The sequence below is a fragment of the Acipenser ruthenus genome, chromosome 3, assembly GCF_902713425.1.
Source record: "Acipenser ruthenus chromosome 3, fAciRut3.2 maternal haplotype, whole genome shotgun sequence".
In the NCBI taxonomy this organism is placed as follows: domain Eukaryota; kingdom Metazoa; phylum Chordata; class Actinopteri; order Acipenseriformes; family Acipenseridae; genus Acipenser; species Acipenser ruthenus.
Window position 1 is genome coordinate 51,425,211 of NC_081191.1, and position 17,688 is coordinate 51,442,898.

A 17,688-nucleotide genomic window follows, 5' to 3' on the forward strand; every position below is an offset into this window, starting at 1 on the left:
GACGCCCCTGATAAAACGAGGGAGTGGTTGTACAGTATTTGTTATTAGCCTATTTGATTTTCTATGGGTCTCTCGCTATATTGCGGCCGTCGATATATAGCGGATTTGTATTGGACCCTGACACCCGCAATATCAAATGGATTGTGTACTTCCCAAATTTACTTTTCAAGCTTTCACTTGGCAAAAATTATTCTTATTAGAAAAGTTTTAGATGCATTCATTACCTTTATTCGTGTGCTAACAAAACCTGAAAAATAACACCTAAATCAGTGCATTTTCTGCCGTGTTGTTTAATTTGCTAAATAAACAAATAATAATAATAATTCTTTAATTTTCCAAATGATTAACTACATATATTTAGGACAGATTTGCAGTGCGGCCAGCAGTTTAAGATTTCAGTCAGTTAAAGAAAACAGGTGTCAGTTCCCTGAAAAAATAAATAAATAAAAGCAGGTCCCTATATCCTACTGTTCAGTCACAGAATGTATGATACATTCCAACCAAGTATGTCTCCATTCAATATTCAAAGTTTGAGTTGCCACTACTACAATAGTTTGCAATAATCATTACATGACAGTACTGCATTATTTTGTAATAAATATTACATTATCCAAAAAACAAGCTGCAAGGCATAATAGGATAACCTTCAGTTCTTACCCAGTGGCTCTGTCCACGCTGCTTATCGTTGGATTCCCCTACAATTTCCTCCCACACGGCTGCCGTCCTGTCAAAAGAGCAGGAGGCCAAGACCTGGCCAAACTCCGGATGGGCCCATGTCACTCTCCATACTGACCCACTGTGTGTCTGGGTAAGAAAAAAGTGGGTCAGTGTGTTAAGTTAGTATTTTAGTTAAAACCATTTATGCAACACACCACATGCAGTGCCCCACAATAAAAAACCAAACATATTCGTAGAATTGAATACGCACTTTAAAAAAAAAAAAAAAAATTATAAAAAAAAATAAATATTGGCCTGCGTCTTAAGTATAGTGATGTGTGTCTTAATTTCCAACAAAAGACACAAATACCTGATTACACAAACATGACTGGCTGCCGAGAAAAGAAGTCATTGCCCGATCTCGAATCTTTCATGACATACAGGCAGCCATTTTCAAAGAAGCATAATTAGCTTCCTGAGGAATTTGAAGAGACGCTTTTACAATTTCAGCGTTTCGTTATTAGGTTCTGTTTTAACACTAGAACCGCCGAAATTTCGTACCACGTACAACTGCCGCACCCGCAAAATGTGCGGCTTCGATATGAAAATAAAAAACAAACAATCGGATACAACTTAATATTTTTATTTATGAACATCATACATAACATTCAGAGCAGAAACACCGTATTTATTTTGAAAATTAAACTTTTCAAATTTTTTTCTTTATTTCAATAAACTTCTGTGTAAACAGGTGTAGAAAGCTGTATGCACAAATAAAACATAAATAACTAGTTATAAAAATAGCATAAAACAAAAATATAACATAACTTATGCAACGTGAAAGCGCGTTGAGTGAAAGAGTTCAAAGGCTCTGTCTGCCTGTCTAGAGTATTACAGCTTTCTAAGTACAATCTACGCAGAAAACACATTTTTCAACTTCTGTTTAGCATCAGTCCTGATGGTCACTGCTCTGTGCAGAGAGCTTAGAATACGCACATTAGGGTGGCACAGTCGTTCTGCCTGAGAAATGTAGTGTAAATAATAATATGATGCGTAGAATGACTTTCATCAGTGTTTCAAGCACTCAACAGGATTATAATGCGTTATTTCACAATGCCGTTGATTTTATTACAAAGCCCCGACTAAAATTGTCGGCTATATTATATTGACTTCAATATGCCGCATAAAAACTGTGGGTCTGACGGTTGAAGCAGCAAGTGCTTATAACGTATTCATTTTACGATTCTGCAGCTGAAACACAGCATGGGTATTTAATTCAAATATTTAGTAACACTTAAAAACGGACTTGCATGAGCTATTCACATATGCGGAGATATTTAAATTTGAATTGCAAAAGCCGTTCAAAAAGCGGCTATGGCTGTGCTAGTGTTAACAAACAGTACCAGCTTGGATAGATAAATGCTGATCAAACCCCTGTATTCTTCAACATGCCAAGCAATATCACAGTTCACAAAAAGGGAGAAAAGCAGGTGTGACTAATCACGACTGGAAATTACCTCCATACTTTGTTATTGTAGGTTTTATTTGATCTCAAACTGAGAGTGGGAAATTTGGGCTGATTTAAATTTGAGGGGATCTTTTGGGAGAAAGCGCTACATTCTTCTTTAGTTTACCCCGTCTGTGTGCTCTACTTCTTCAGAAACCAGACCTGCTGTAGTGTTGGCTTTACAGTTTGTTAATGATAGTTTCTGCTGCAGACAAAGTACACCCCATCTTTAAGCCTTCTTGACCTTTATCAAAATAGGCATGCTCCGGCCACTATCTGCAGCAAGGACTGCTGTAGCTCAGGGATCAAAAACCAAAAAGTAAAACAAAGCGAAAGGGGCATCTCTCCTCTTGTCTCGGCTCCAAAAAAAAGTGTAGCCAGTAATTTTGTAAAAATGTAAAAAACTGTTTAAGAATCCTGTAATGCAGATTAGTTATAAAATACAGTACTTTGCCACTGTCTGAAACATAGTGTTTTCAATTAAGCCCACAAGTCAACATTTTCAAATGCAATACATTGTGTTTACGGTGTCTAGTTACAGAAACATAGTACACATTCTCAGTACAAAAAAACTTTGGCGTTACGCAGTTATAACCACTTGGGACACTATGCCTTAAACAAGCATGTTTGTTTCTTTGAGATTCTTGTCAAGGAAGCAGGGCCCTTAGCACTTTTCTACATTTGGAAAGACAGTCAAAGGTAGTGCAACATGCAAGGTCTTTACTCATTTGGTTAGGAAAGCTTGCACAGTGGAGAAGAGAGTTAGAAACAGCTTCCCTTGTGGTCTCCTTATCCTCACCTTCCAGCTTGCTGTGCAGTGCCACTCGCCATTTTCACTTTTGTCCCAGACCTCAAGAAAAAACAAACAAACAAAAAAAATAATGGTTTTACTGGACTTAAGTTTTAAAAGTCAATTAGTCATTTCATTCAACTAGTGGTAGTACTGGAGGAACAGTTTACCTCATGATTGTCTGATATCCCTCAGGAAAAATGCACAAATTAAAAATGATTTGCAATTTATTTTTTACTCTATTTGCATGCCTTTCAACTACTGTCACTTTCTTTTGGAATTGGAATACTGTTCGAATGTACCTGAAGTTTATAGATGAGCTTTAAATTGTAATGGCAGAAAGTGGTATGATGTCAGATTACAACATGTGCAATCAGTTGATCTGATGGGTGTTTTCCTATTGTCTAAAGAGGTACATTTACCATTAATTGTTATTTTGTTGCAAATTGGCAACAGACAATTAATTTCTCTAAAAAGAAAAAAACAAAACAATTCGAGAAGTCCACTGCAAAGTTGCACAATTAAAAAGAAAATGTACAAGACCCAATGTATTGCATATGATAAGCATTCATATACTATTTTCTTAATGGTGAAAAAATATGATAAATACATTAAAAACGACGTAAAAGACTGGAAAATAATAAATTAAAAAAAAATGCAAAAGACAGAAAACAGCATAGCGTACCATATTTGAATGGGCGCTTCCCTGCTTTCTTAGCAGAAGTTGTTTAGGCAAGCGCAGTGTGCCGAGTACCACTACACGAGTAAGAAATTAAAGTTACTTTCACCTCTAACTATAGCATCTACTTTGACTTCAATTCGGGTAAAATCTGCCAAACTGTATATATACTGTATTCTTAAATAGTAAATTTAGTATTATTTGTATCATTTGTTTTGCAAAACAAAACGTGTATATATATATATATATATATATATATATATATATATATATATATATATATATATATATATATATCATATACACACAGTACCAGTCAAAAGTTTGAGTACACTTGCTGGAAACTAGGTTTTTTTCATAATTGACAATGTTTTACGCCGTATACGTTTCTGTAAATACTTGAAAATGAAAACACGTTACAATAAACAAAACAAAACAGATGGCATATCAAAGCAATGTTCAAGAAAATTGAAAATTCTCTAAATCTTGGATTCCTCAAAATAGCCACCCTTTGCTTTAATAACAGCCTCACAAACACGAGGCATTCGCTTAACAAGTTTCAGCAGGAAATCACTGACATGTCTTCCCAGCTCTTCTGGCAATTCCCAGAGATGTAGGGCACTTGTGGGTAGCTTTGCTTTGACTCTTCTGTCCAGTTCGTCCCATACAAGTTCTATGGGACTGAGGTCTGGAGACTAGGCAGGCCAGGTCATTAGATTGAGTTGTCCTTCACTTTCCTTCATCGCCAGATAGTTCTTGCACAACTTTGGTGTGTTTCTGGTCATTATCTTGCTGAAGAATGAAGGACTGCCCAACTAGCCGTAATCCTGATGGAATGGCATGCCTCTGAAATATGCTATGATAGCCATGCTGGTTGAGCTTGCCATGGACTTGGTAAAGATCACCAACTCTGTCAACAGCAAAGCAACCCCAGACCACGACACTGCCTCCTCCATGCTTGACAGTGGGAACCACACATGCAGAACTCATGCGCTCACCCTCTCTGTGTCTTACAAATACTCGGCAGTTGGACCCAAATATTTCAAATTTGGACTCATCGGTCCATAAGACCGACTTCCACTCCTCAAACGTCCAGTTTCTGTGTTTTTTGGCCCAGGCAAGTCTCTTCCTCCTATTCTGCACTCTTAACAATGGTTTCTTTGCAGCAATTCTTCCAGTTAGGCCAGCTTCACGCAATCTCCTCTGAACAGTTGATGTTGAAACATCTGTACTTCTAGTAGCATTTAGCTGAGCTTGTATTTCAGGGGCAGTTAATCGTCGGTTTCGCAGACTTGTGACTCGAATGAACTTGTTCTCTGATTCTGAGGTCACTCTTGGCCTGCCTGACCTAGTTCGGTCCTCATGAGTGCCAGTTTCTTCAAATCGTTTGATGGTCTTGGCCACAGCAGTTACAGATACTTGCAAAGTTCTTGCAATTTGTCTTAAAGATTGACCTTCATTTCTTAAAGTAATTTCTTTGCTTAACTGAGCATATTTTGCCATTTTCTGCTCCCTTACATTCAGGAATGACAAACTTGTGCCTATGCTACCTATATTTACAGTAATCATGGACCCTCACCTGTTAACAATAATTGGTGACAAAAGGTTTATTAGGTAATATGCTAGTTAACTCGGAGAACATCTAACAAACATACCGGTACGTTCGTACTCCCTGGGGACCAGAGAGCAGTGAATGTTCGTACTACTCAAATGGTTAAAAAGGGTTTAAACTACATTAGATGAACACAGTAAAAAATGACAGCCCAACAAGCCTACTAAATCAGCCATCAAACATCCATCTCAGAATCATTTTCAAATGTTGTGCCCTATGAAGCAGACAGTAAACGATGGAAACAAAATTACCGATGCACTAATGCATCACATTGCGAAAGATTTGGTTCTACACTACAAAAGAAGGCGGCTTTAGAAAAGTTGTTGAAAACGATCGACTATTGTGGGCGAGTAGCCGAAGAGTTAACCCGTATATCACCTCCCCGTTAAGAATCTCTTTCTGCATCAGGCTAGATATTATTAGTAGTGCTGGGACGAACGTGGGATTTTCAAGTTCGGATACTTGCTCAATTTAAATATTCGTTCGTTTGTGTGTGTGTGTGCGCCTTTATTTTACAGCAAGACCTTACAACATGTAACACGTTAAAATAGAAAAATATCCCAGGAGTAAAGAATAAGTTGTGTAGGACTTACTTTACTCCAATGAATTAACTACAAAAACAAAGGAAGCCAAATAAAAGTTCAAGTTAAACTGTTTTGTTTATTCCCGAAATAAATAGTACATAAAGTTGACACTGCATTTTATTATATTTTTTGATTCCTTGCCATTGCCGTTTCTCACGTTTTCATAAACTAATAACACAAGGTTTACTTGTGCCTTTTTGTAGCTGAACAAGCAAACAAACTGAAATCTAAACTTTAAAACACTTCAAAATAAAACATAGAAATGGCATTGTAAAATTAAGGTGAAAAAACTTCTCGTTTATTACATTCCACATTACAAAGTCGCAACAAAAAATATATAATATCAGGGTTAGAAGTTAACTTTAAGGCAGTAGTGAGGATTTGCTAAATGCCTGGAAAGTAGGTAGCAAAATGGTCTTATTTGGTAGTGGTTTATTCAACTAATAATTATATATAAAAATAATTTAAAAAAATAAACACCTACTTACTGTTTTAAATAGACTGACTATCCCAAACTATCACATAGGCCTATATTTAAAATCAGAAAGTATTTATTGAAACCACCTTGTGCTCAACTAAGTTATGGAACTAATGCAATTCCTTGTCAAAATGTATTTTGTTTTATCCTTAAGTTTTACAAGAATGCAACCATATCTGTCATCTAAGCATTTGATATGCCATCAGTACAGTTAACCAGGTTATGTTTCATCGGTGCAAATTAAGTGGTACAATATTATCCTCTTATGTCTTCAGTTGTTGACTGAGATTTCGGTAACTAACAATCACACACCTATAACGACAGCGATTTAAAAAAAAAAAAAAAACCCACACAAGTAACGTGTGCCACAATATCATAGAATCCTGCACTGTATGACCTTATAAATTATAAGGTTACAACCACAACCAAGCTGTTTTGAAAATGAAAGCTATTTTTCAGCACAGTACCGCTACATTTAAAAGATTCATGCAGCGCGTTATACTAACTGGTTTGTTAAAAAATTATTTATGCTCGCACCCTGCCTTTTCAGTGCATTTTTAAATGCTGTACAATTTTGAAGTAGTAATAACAGAATAAGGGATATCAACCAAGATTTAAAAAAAGAGATGCGGTTTGTTTTATTAAACAGTGACATTAGTGAGCCCCGAGTGTGTGTGTGTGTGTATATTTATATATATATATATATATATATATATAACAAATTAACATTGTGTTAAAGCACACGTTTCACTAAACAGGAGAAGTACGCAAGGTGGTGATAATCTATTATAAAAAGAAAACAGATAGATTAATGCACCTCAAGACTATTTCTCTTCGTAGTCAGAATTTTGATAAAAGTAATAATTATCTACCTATTATGTGTATTTTTGAGTGTGGGTGAAACCAGGGTAACAATTTTATTATTATTTTATATAATGGGATAAAATGAATATCAGTGTCCATTTATTTTAAAAGCTGATATGTAGTGCTGTACTAGCTGGTTGTCATTGGTTTTATCTTTCTCTGCATACAGCAGCATATGCTTTCTGGTGGCATTAATTAAAACTTAGCGAGATTACAGCTTTATATAAATTATTCTTTACATGTGTTTTTTTCTTCTTTTTTACAGAACAGCATGAAAGCGCATTTGACAGCACCATTGGTATAAGCGGCTGGTGAGCGTTTTCTCTTACAGCTGAAAGAAAAGCATTTAGCACAAGCTGAGCTCAATCTACCTCAGCACCAGTTGATAACAGAAACATCTACTTGCTGGGGATCACGTCAGCAAATGATTCAAAGGGTGCTGGAACAGGAAAAACCAATCAAGTCCTAGCTGCAGACAGAAAAACCAGGCACTTAGTACCTATATGGCAGGACATTGATATGCTTGATTCATTAAATAAGTCTTTGAAAACATTGGTGGATTTCACAGATGTTCTGTCAGGTGAAAACTATATCAGTGTCTCCTACCTGTTTTGCATCTGCTTAACAATATTTTGGCCATTGAGGAAGTTGAGACTGAACTCACAAAGTCAATCAAAGAGAAGATTCTGTGTTACTTGAATGAAGTATTCCGGCTCACACACCCAAGATCTACTTGATATTTCATCTTTTATCGACCCTAGATTCAAAGTGCAGTACATCAGTGAGGTCAAGGTTGCATCAAATCAGAGTAAGAGTGGTGTCAGAGGCGGAATCTCTGCTACAGCAGGAAAAGAGCTTCACTGGCACAACCAGTAACACTGAAAACAAATCTCAGGGAGTAGGAGAAGCAGCAAATAAAGGGGCATCTGCTAAAAAATGTAAGACCTTGGGCAGCTTTTTCAAGTCAAGCACATCAGGAGCTACTAATGCCTCCGTAGTTCTTGGAAAAAAAAAAAAAAAAACGACAAAATATTACTTTAAGTAAATCACTACATGCATATTCCTTTGGCTGACTGTGAATCAGATCCATTGATCTGCTTGAAAGCTCAACAGATTAAATTTAACTAGACTCAGCAAATTTGCACAGAAGTATCTGTGCATACCAGCAACAAGTTCTCCATCAGAGAGATTTTTCAGTACCTTTGGTAACACTGTTACTTGCAAATGTACAAAACTAAAACATGACTCAGTTAACAGACATGTGTTTTTGGCAAAAATGTTTAAAAAGAAAATTGTTAGCAGGGGAGCATAACTATAGCCAGGATAGCTGGGGGAATGAGACCTCTCCCCCCTGGTAGGCACGGGCTGTGTAGCCCGTCTTTTTTTGTATAGTCTTTGTTGTCAGGGTAGGAGTTCTTAAAATGCAAAGCTCCATGGCAAGTCTGACTCTGGGCTTGATAATTGAAGGTACAGTAATTATTTAAATTACCTGAGTTAGATGTATTTGGTAGATACCATATAGAATGGAATTGTACACAAGAGGGGCATGTAGCTTCCTTATCTAAATCTGATAAGTTGTAGTTCCTTGTTAATGTTGAAATTAATATTTATATTATAAATGTATAAATAAATTAATAAATAGCAAGCCAGAAAAATATGTCATATTAAATTGATTTGGCTGATGCTTTTATCCAGAGCAATTGACATTTGTATACCTATATACAAAAAGTATTTCACTAAAAAAAAAAAAAAAAAAGTGTTATGCAACGAAACATTAGGGCTTCTTCACTTGTTGCATATGTGGAGTAGTGGTTAGAGCACTGCACTCTTGACTGGAAGGTTGCAAGTTCACTGTATAAATAAGTAATTGTATGTAAAAAAAATAAAATAACGTCACAATTGTAAATTGGCCTGGATAAGGGTGTCTGCTAAGAAATAAAATAATAATTTTTCAGGCCTGGTTGGTACTTGGATGGGAGACTACTTGGCAATACCAGGTACTTTAAACCTTTCTTTGGAGTTTTACTCAGTGGTGTAGTCGAGGGTATATGCAGGTAAACTGCGTTTACCCACTTTCAATTTGGGCAATATATCGTTTACCCACTTCTCACATAAGGGATACAGAGTTTACTCAATTCAACTCTCCTGTGATGTGCAAATCCTGTGTTTAAGACAATATGTTTTAACGGCGAGCGTCTGTGCTGTGTTCCGAGAATGTGAGCGGAGCTCGGCTCTTTCTTTGCTCCGCTCAGCTCTCTTTCATCCCGCTCCGCTCCCCCGCTCTAGACAAAATGGTATTTAAAAAAATATGAAGATGAAGAAAAAAATAAACTAGCTGTTTTCCCCCCCCATCGTGTTGCCAATTGCAGATGAAAAGATACAATGTACATTCAGAAAGGAATACCATTTAATTGTCCTTATTAATCGCATACCTTGACAAGTAAAAAAAAAAAAATCCCCACCTATCACCACCAAAGAAAAACGCCGACAAAGTGCTCAGAGAAGTTATCTAATTGAATTCAAAGACGCTTTCTTATTATTGTTTGGTACTGAAAAAATGCGTACATTTCAAACTTTGCATAGGATTCGTATCAATTAGCTTTATACCGGGCAGATTTGTATCCGAATATCTCATAGGGCGCTCAGAGCAACCCACGAACACATGAGTGAGTGGATGGGGCTGACGGACCACCCTGTACTAGAGTATGAACTACCCTTAAGAGTGCAGAAAATATAAACTGTGTTCACAGCGCTATATAGTGCATAACCGTAAAACTGTATAAGAACAATAACCGCAGACAGATGGACACACACACACACACACACACACACACACACACATAGATGATGTTTCTCACATTTTTATATGGCACAAATGCAGCTCCACAATTGGGAATAAATATAGTTTAGATGCAGTCGTGTGACCCTATTGGCATTGCCCAGGAGGTATAGTAGCGTATTTAATCTTGTAAATTGTGATTTTATGATTAAATGATGAATAATTTAAAAAAAACGCAACAAATTTTCTAACGGGGTGTAGCAATGGTGAATAAGCATTCACAAATAATGCTTAGAAAACTGTCACTCGATCGGAACTGTGAAACTTCCCTTCATCTCCCTTGCGATGTCAACCCCACTTAATGGTGTTTTACGTTTGTGTTCTCCCTCTGCGTGGGATGCAAAGTTTATTGTTTCAATTTACTGAAACGTGTTGCATCTTTAAAAACAAGTGTAAAGTCATTTTACAAAAATGTGGAGATTTATACTTGGTTATGACCCTGACTAAAGATGTAATTAGCAAAGGGGGCTGTTGTACTAACGAGGTCAAACAATAGGTCACGTTTTACTAAACGTTGTAAAACTAATATACAAACATTACTATAATGAACACTATCGTAGTAAACATCAAAAGAAAAGGACATAGATTTGAATCTTGGAAAAAAGAGGGCATCTGGATGGGAAAGACTAAGAGAAGCACACAAAGAAAAAAATGCTGAAATCTGGGGAAGATACTAAATAGATGAATCTTTCTTTTTGTAAACTTACTCAATCTTCAACAGAAGTATTTACAGATTTGCCATATTTCTCACTTTCTCCTCCTAATAAAATAGGTCTCTGCTGCCAGCTTGTAGGTAATAACCATGCTTACACTCGTGATCTAAACCAGGGGTGGGGGAACCTATGGCCTGCGGACCGGATCTGGACCATTGCTTAATTTCACCTGGCCCGCAGCACACACATTGTAAATATATGACAATGTCACTTAAAAAAAATAAAAAATAATAATAACTTGAGTTGCAAGCAACTATACGGCTTCCATGCAGTTAGAGAAATTTATGCGCATTGGTTATTATAGATGAAACGTTATCACAACTGTAACGTATACCCAAGATTCACGTCAAATCGGCCAAAAGGATCAATGAGGAGTTGTCATTTAAGCGTTTTACACAAAATCCAACATAGCTGCCACACCATGTGACTGATCAATTTTTCCTTAAGTAGAATCAAATCGTGGACATGTGCGCACTATGTACAATTCTTTTAACAGCTGTACTATTTACCATTCATGAGAAGTCTTTTGAATATTGTCCAAAATTTTCATTAAATACAAGATGGCTGCCACACCATGTGACCAAAGGCTGCCATATTGGCCATGGCACAACATCCCATAGTCCTCTACATCCGTGTCAAATTTTGTGCTTTTTGGTGCAGCCGATAAGTTTTATAGCCAGTTGTGTATGTTGATGATGTCATGCAATGTGGACGCCTTGATTTTCACAGTAGCAACTTCCCTTGAACAAGCGTAACAGATGACCATACCGAGATGTTTTATTCAAATTTTTGTTTCAATCGGATAAGCAGTTTCAGAGAAGATGTTTGAATTTTGATGATTTTATATTTTTATGTCATTAGTCAAAGTGGTTGCCAAACCACATAACCAATCAGCTTCATATTAACAGTTAATCATGGACTATCCCTCGACATGTATAGCAATTTTCAGAACTCTGCAGCAAGCAGTTTCCGATACATAGACGTTTTAACAAATTCCGCAAAATCCAATATGGCTGCCGAACCATGTGACTTGCGCAAATTTGCTGAATATCACCGACTATCCCCCATAGGCATCTACCAGTGTACCGAATTTCGTGAGTTTTTGAGCATGTTTTGGTTGAAAAAAAATATATAATTATAATAATAATAATAATAATAATAATAATAATCCTAACAAAAACAATAGGCTTCCCCAGCCTATGGCCTGGAAGCCTAATAATAAAATAAAAATAAGCACCAACGCAAAGATAGTGCATGCAGTTCACATTTTCACTGTATCATTCACACAGAGAATCTGTGCGCGCAGTCCATGCGACTGAACAACGTTATGTCTGTGGTAGTACTGAGCATTAACTTTATTAAAAGTAGAGGATTAAATAGCCGCCAATTTAAAGAGCTATTGAAAGACCTTGAATCCGAATATGGTGATTTTAGTTTATTATTGTGAAGTGCGATGGCTGAGCCGAGGGAGCATGCTGATGCGGTTTCATGAACTGAAGGAAGAGAAGCTTTTCATGGAGATGAAGGGAAAACCTGTGGTTGAGTTGAGTGACCCCAAGTGGCTGTGTGACCTGGCATTCATGGTTGACATAACGCAATACCTTTCGGAGCTCAATTTAAAATTGCAAGGCTCTAACCAGCTTCTTACCGCCCTGCTTTCAAACAAAATCGTTTGAAGCAAAGCTAAAGCTGTGGGAAATGCAACTGAAAAAAGGCAACACGGTGCATTTTCCAGTACTTCAGGGACAAAAACCTACATCAACAGTGCAGTATGCCAAGGAGTGCTCAAATTTACTTAAATTTAGTAAGCGATTTCAAGACCTAAAATCGAAGGAACTTGAATTAAACATTTTTGCCACTCCTTTCAATGTCGATGTACCCGAAGACATTCAACACAAAATAATTTACCTGCAAAGCAACAGTGAACTTCAGGCTAAATACAACAACCTGCCTCTGCTAGAATTTTACAAACTACGTGGGTGCCGATGAATTTCCAAACTTGGATACATGCGCTGAAAATTGCATCGCTGTTTTGTACAGTGTACCGTTGTTAACAGTTATTTTCCAAGCTTACACTTGCAAAGAACCAGATTAACAGACGACAATTTAACAGATGACAATTTAACAGATGACAATTTACAAAACCAGCTGCAAGTAGCAACATCTTCAGTGCCAGCAGATATCACAACGCTCACCAAGGAAAAGCAATCAACCATCACACTAAAAAAAAAAAAAGTAGGTGAGTTTAAACTTTAAAGTTTTATATTTAAAAGATATATTTAGTCTCCATTTCTGTGTTGTTTTAAACTAAATTAAATTGGATTTAGTATTGGATTTTTTCCATGGGCCAATTGCCCATGATAGGAAAAAGGTTCCCCACTCCTGATCTAAACAGTGCTTCCACTGATAAGATCATTGATGAGATCTTATCTAGTGCAAACCATGCTAGATACAAGCTGAACAGATGCAGTAGCTGTTCAGTCTGCTGCAGACACATGTGATGTACAATTCGAAAGGGAAGAGAAAACTCAGTCAGATGTTGAAACTGACAGCGATACTGAAATTGACATGGTCAGTGAAGCCAGAGAAGCAGAAAGTAGTTATTTTCTGTCACGTCTGTTTGTTCCACCCCAGAAGCATGCTTCAGTTGTGGTAAATGTTTTTATCTGAACATCCTATTCAGCCAAATTGTAAAAATCTTCCCTTTGACCCAGTGAAGACATACTATAGGGAAGTAAAAGACAGTTCCCAAAAAATTTAAAGAAAGTGGATCTCTTACTCCCAGAATGGCAACAAACTTTTCTGCAATGTTTGCATGGCATTCTCTGATAATGAGGATTCACCATTTGTAAAAGGTGTAATCACTGTTTCAGTTATATGAAAATAGAAAAGCATGAGATTTCAGGTTGCTACTTCAAGCCATTGCTGGATATTTAGCTGGCTGCTAAAAATAAGAAAAACATAGAATGTAAAATAAAGAATTAGCAGACCTACATCAACAAGTAAAAGAAAGCAGACTTTTTCTTAGCAGAATCACTGAAACAATTTTGTACATTGGAAGACAAGGTATAGGGTACAGAGCCCATCGTTGAGAAGAGGCTTACACAATTGAAGCTTCAGAAACTGCTTCTTTCATGGTCAAAATTTGATCGATTGCTAGATAAGCATTTGAAGATGGGCATTGCTGCTAGCAAAAACCGCAAGAAATCCATGCATGGAAAAGTTGGATCTGGTCAAGGATCACTTGTGACATTCCTGTCCAAGACCACATTTAACAATATACTGAATATTACCTGTCAGATTATTCAGGAGTCAACTGCTGGAGAAATAAAAGAAGATAGTTACTACAGCCTAATGGTAGATTCATCACAGGATGTTAGTGATCAGCTATAAAATGTGTGTCAGATATGTAAAGGACACTGCTCTGAAGGAACAATTGCTTAGGTTTTTGCTGGAGTCTCAAGACTTGTATAACTTCAAGTCCTTCAAGAAGCTGCTTGATGAGATTCTGGGATCAATAAGCTACTAACAACCAAACGAGCAAGATGGGCTGAATGGCCTCCTCTCGTTTGTAAACTTTATGTTCTTAACTTAAGGCAGAATTAGAAAAAAATGGGCTGTCACTTTAAAAAAAAATTGGCAGCAATGCCTTTGACAGTGCAGCAAACATAAGTGGAGTAAAAAATGGTCTTCAGAAACTAATAAAGGATGAGGCTCCCAATTCAATCTTTACTCACTGCTATAGTCATGTTCTTAATCAGACTCTAACCAAGGCTGCTAGTGCCTCTACAACTGCTGCATGTCTGTTGGGGTTACTTGAAAGGTTAGCAACTTTCTCTTCAGACTCCTACAAACGGGTGACTGTGTCAGACGGGTGACTGTGTGGAAGACAACACTGAAAGAATCAGTTGCTGTCAGTAATGAAAGTCTGCTTCGATTACAGAAGATAAGGAAAACAAGATGGTGGGCACGAGAAGTTGCCCTTGTGCATGTTTTTGATGGCTCTGCTACCCCTGCTTCTGTAAGAAAACGATTTCGAAGAACCATAAAAGCATTGATGGCAATAAAAAAATGGTACCTTTTAAACCTGTTTTACTGTGATAAAAAATATTTAAGCACTGCGTCTAAAATAAACTGCGCGTGTGAAAATAAATTGGACCTGACGCACCCGAGACGCGCTGAATAAACGGACCGCAAAGGGTTAATGAAAACTCTGAATGAGTATGAAGCTGTGTATTCTCAGGCAAAAGAGTTTGCAGATTTAATGGATAAAGAGATGCTTAAGTATTCCAAAAGTGAATTGCAAGGAGTGCAAGGGTCTACTTCTCTCCCTCAGAGAAGACGCCGAACAAGAAGTGTTTGCCAGGTGAGACTGCTCCAGATGAACGAGCATCTGTTGGAGACAGCAAAAAAACTGTACAACTTTGAAGTATACAAAGTTATATTCAACAAGGCTGTTACACTCGAGTACAAACTTGATGAAGGATGTCTCAGTGTTCGATCCCAGAAATAAGAAACTTTGAGCCAGGTTTTGTATTTCAGTCTGAAAGTCTGGAAGTTCTTGCCACCATGGCTAATGTTGATGTCCAAGATCTGAGGAATGATTTGCTTGCTTTTGTTGGCAGTTATGACTCTATAGCAGAAATCTATATAGACAAAGCAAAGCATAGAAAAGGGGTCAGAGTTACCGACAGTGAACCAGATGAGAACACTGATGAGCACTGCAGTTTAAAATCAGAAAGTCTTATGAGCTTATGTTGGTGCATTCGTTTGCAACCCATTCTGCAAGTTACGGATCTTTACTCTGTGCACTGAAACTTAAACTTTATCATTCACCCAAGTTTCTTGTGAACGCAGCTTCTCCATTCTAAAATGGATTAAAACCAGACTGTGCTGTGTTGTGTGATGACCATCTTGAGGATCTTATGCTTCTGAACATTGAAAAAGAGATTCATATCACATATGATGAGGTTATCAAACGTCTGTGTGCTTCATCACAGGAAATGAAACGTTTGCTCTACTTAGATGTTCATCACACTTATGATATGTAATCTCTCAACCTTCAAATATTTGTAGTCACAGACTCCTAGAAAGCAGCAGTCGCAATCAGAGACCTCAAGTCAGCAGCAGTAGCAGTCAGAGAAGCAAGTACAGTATTTACTATTATTATTTATTACAATTGTCTAAATTAAATTTGTACGATACAAAAAATATTTCTAAATGTTGGCAACAAGTATGGGTGTGTTGTGTAATCCTAAGCAAAACAATTTCAATAACATTTTACGGGAGTCAGAGTCATTTTTATGTGTTATGCTTTATAGTGGTAGTTGTGAACTATTTATGCGATTTTAATTTCTATGATTGTCTAGAGATGACTTAAGAAAAGTGGCCTGTACTTGTACACTAGCATTCTGCCCTGTGACCCAGCCAGTCTGCCCCTGGGATGTCCAAAAGTATTCCACAGCAATTCTGCAGCGCACAACAGCATGGAATAACACTTGCAAGCAGATTTAATGCTGCCTTCCCTGACAGGCGGCCAGGTGGTACAGCAGCAAATTTTTTAAAAAAGTCTATGTGGAAGAGGATGAAAGTAGACGCATTGTAAAGTCCTAGTGAAATTATTTATTATTTTTATAAAATTGGCCTATGTTAAGTTGAATAAGGATGAAACTGGTTTTGTTGCAAACGTTTTGAAACGAGATTCGACCCCCACCCCCCACCCCCACCCCCCGAAGACTTAAAATAATTTTATATACACTTTTTGGTTATGAATAGTTCAGTTTCATTAAAGTTAGCAGAACATTTTGGGATTTTTCATATTTGTCACAGTCTCCAGTCTGCAGAAATGTGTGGACTAACTGAGTAAGGTGTTTTAGTACCATCTAGAGGGCAACAACAGTTACTTCGGTTTCGTTACAATGAGAACATTTTTAATACGCGTGGGGACTATCTTGAGGAGCTGCTTAGTTCGTTGCAACTGGTATTAACTTGCGTACTAGTTTAGTACCGTCCTCAGTACTAACCACGGGATCATCCCGTTAGTACGCTTTTTTTAGTTCGTTGCAATTGACCCTTTATGAAGATTATATTTACTTTATAATGATAACACTATACAAATAATTCAATGGCTTTTTTCTAGTTAATCACATTCTCTCAGACATTAAGAGCACATTCTACAAACATATCAGTGTTCCAAAAATGTAACATTTTTAAAAGGCAACTTTACTATTTTTTATGATTATTATTATTATTATTATTGTATTTCCACTCAAATTAATTGATGTAAAATGCCACTGCGGCCTAAAAGCATGTTTACATCCTCCTGCTTCTAAGCAAAAATACTGCATTTACAAAATATCATTGTTTCGTTTAACTATTTTACCATACACGAATCGACACAACATGCAAGAGAATACAATATTGTATATTATTAGCCATTGCGATACCTTGACACTCTGATCGCTGGAGCAGGTCGCCATTCTCCTGCCGTGAAAATCATAAGACACATCATGGATCAAATCTTTGTGATCCGCAGCTATGCTCCGAGCTACAAACATATCTTCTAGAAGTTGACTATTTCTTCTGATGTATGGTTTAAAACAACTGATAAATTAATCCTTGTTTGTGTCATACAATCTTAGTAACATCCGAGCGCCTGCTTTAATTTTTTCTGTGCCACGAAATACCAAAGAGAGGCTAGTATCACGGGGAAATATGTAGACCGTGAAAAACAGATATCGCATTTACTGCGCATGCGGCAATTTCTGAAATTAAAGGAAGGGTTCACAGTTGGCATTTGGTATACCGGTACTTTAATCGTTGAACACCCTGTATCGTCGTTTTTGTTTTAAACTAAAAAAAAGATCAGAATCTTTATCAAAAGGTACATTTTACGAGAACAGATATTTCGCTAATGTACTACAGACATAAATCACATCATTTTAATAAAAACACTTTAATATGAC

At 37.0% G+C, this 17,688-nt stretch overlaps 1 protein-coding gene across 3 annotated transcripts in view; it reads right to left on the reverse strand.

The window, feature by feature from the left end:
* The window catches only part of seh1l (SEH1-like (S. cerevisiae)), a 64,021-nt gene extending 46,550 nt beyond the window's left edge, over positions 1 to 17,471 (reverse strand). Inside the window, exons 1-3 of one of the 3 annotated variants that reach the window (XM_033992987.3) lie at positions 17,170 to 17,469; positions 2,964 to 3,014; positions 658 to 804 (exon numbers count right to left, since the gene is read on the reverse strand). In XM_033992987.3, the coding sequence (XP_033848878.1) occupies positions 658 to 804; positions 2,964 to 3,014; positions 17,170 to 17,280 (309 nt within the window). In that variant the 5' untranslated portion in view covers positions 17,281 to 17,469. Of the gene's footprint in view, positions 1 to 657; positions 805 to 2,963; positions 3,015 to 17,169 lie in introns of all 3 variants that reach the window. The other 2 variants (XM_033992989.2, XM_033992988.3) reach the window with 2 other exon arrangements.
* Positions 17,472 to 17,688: the final 217 nt, after the last annotated feature.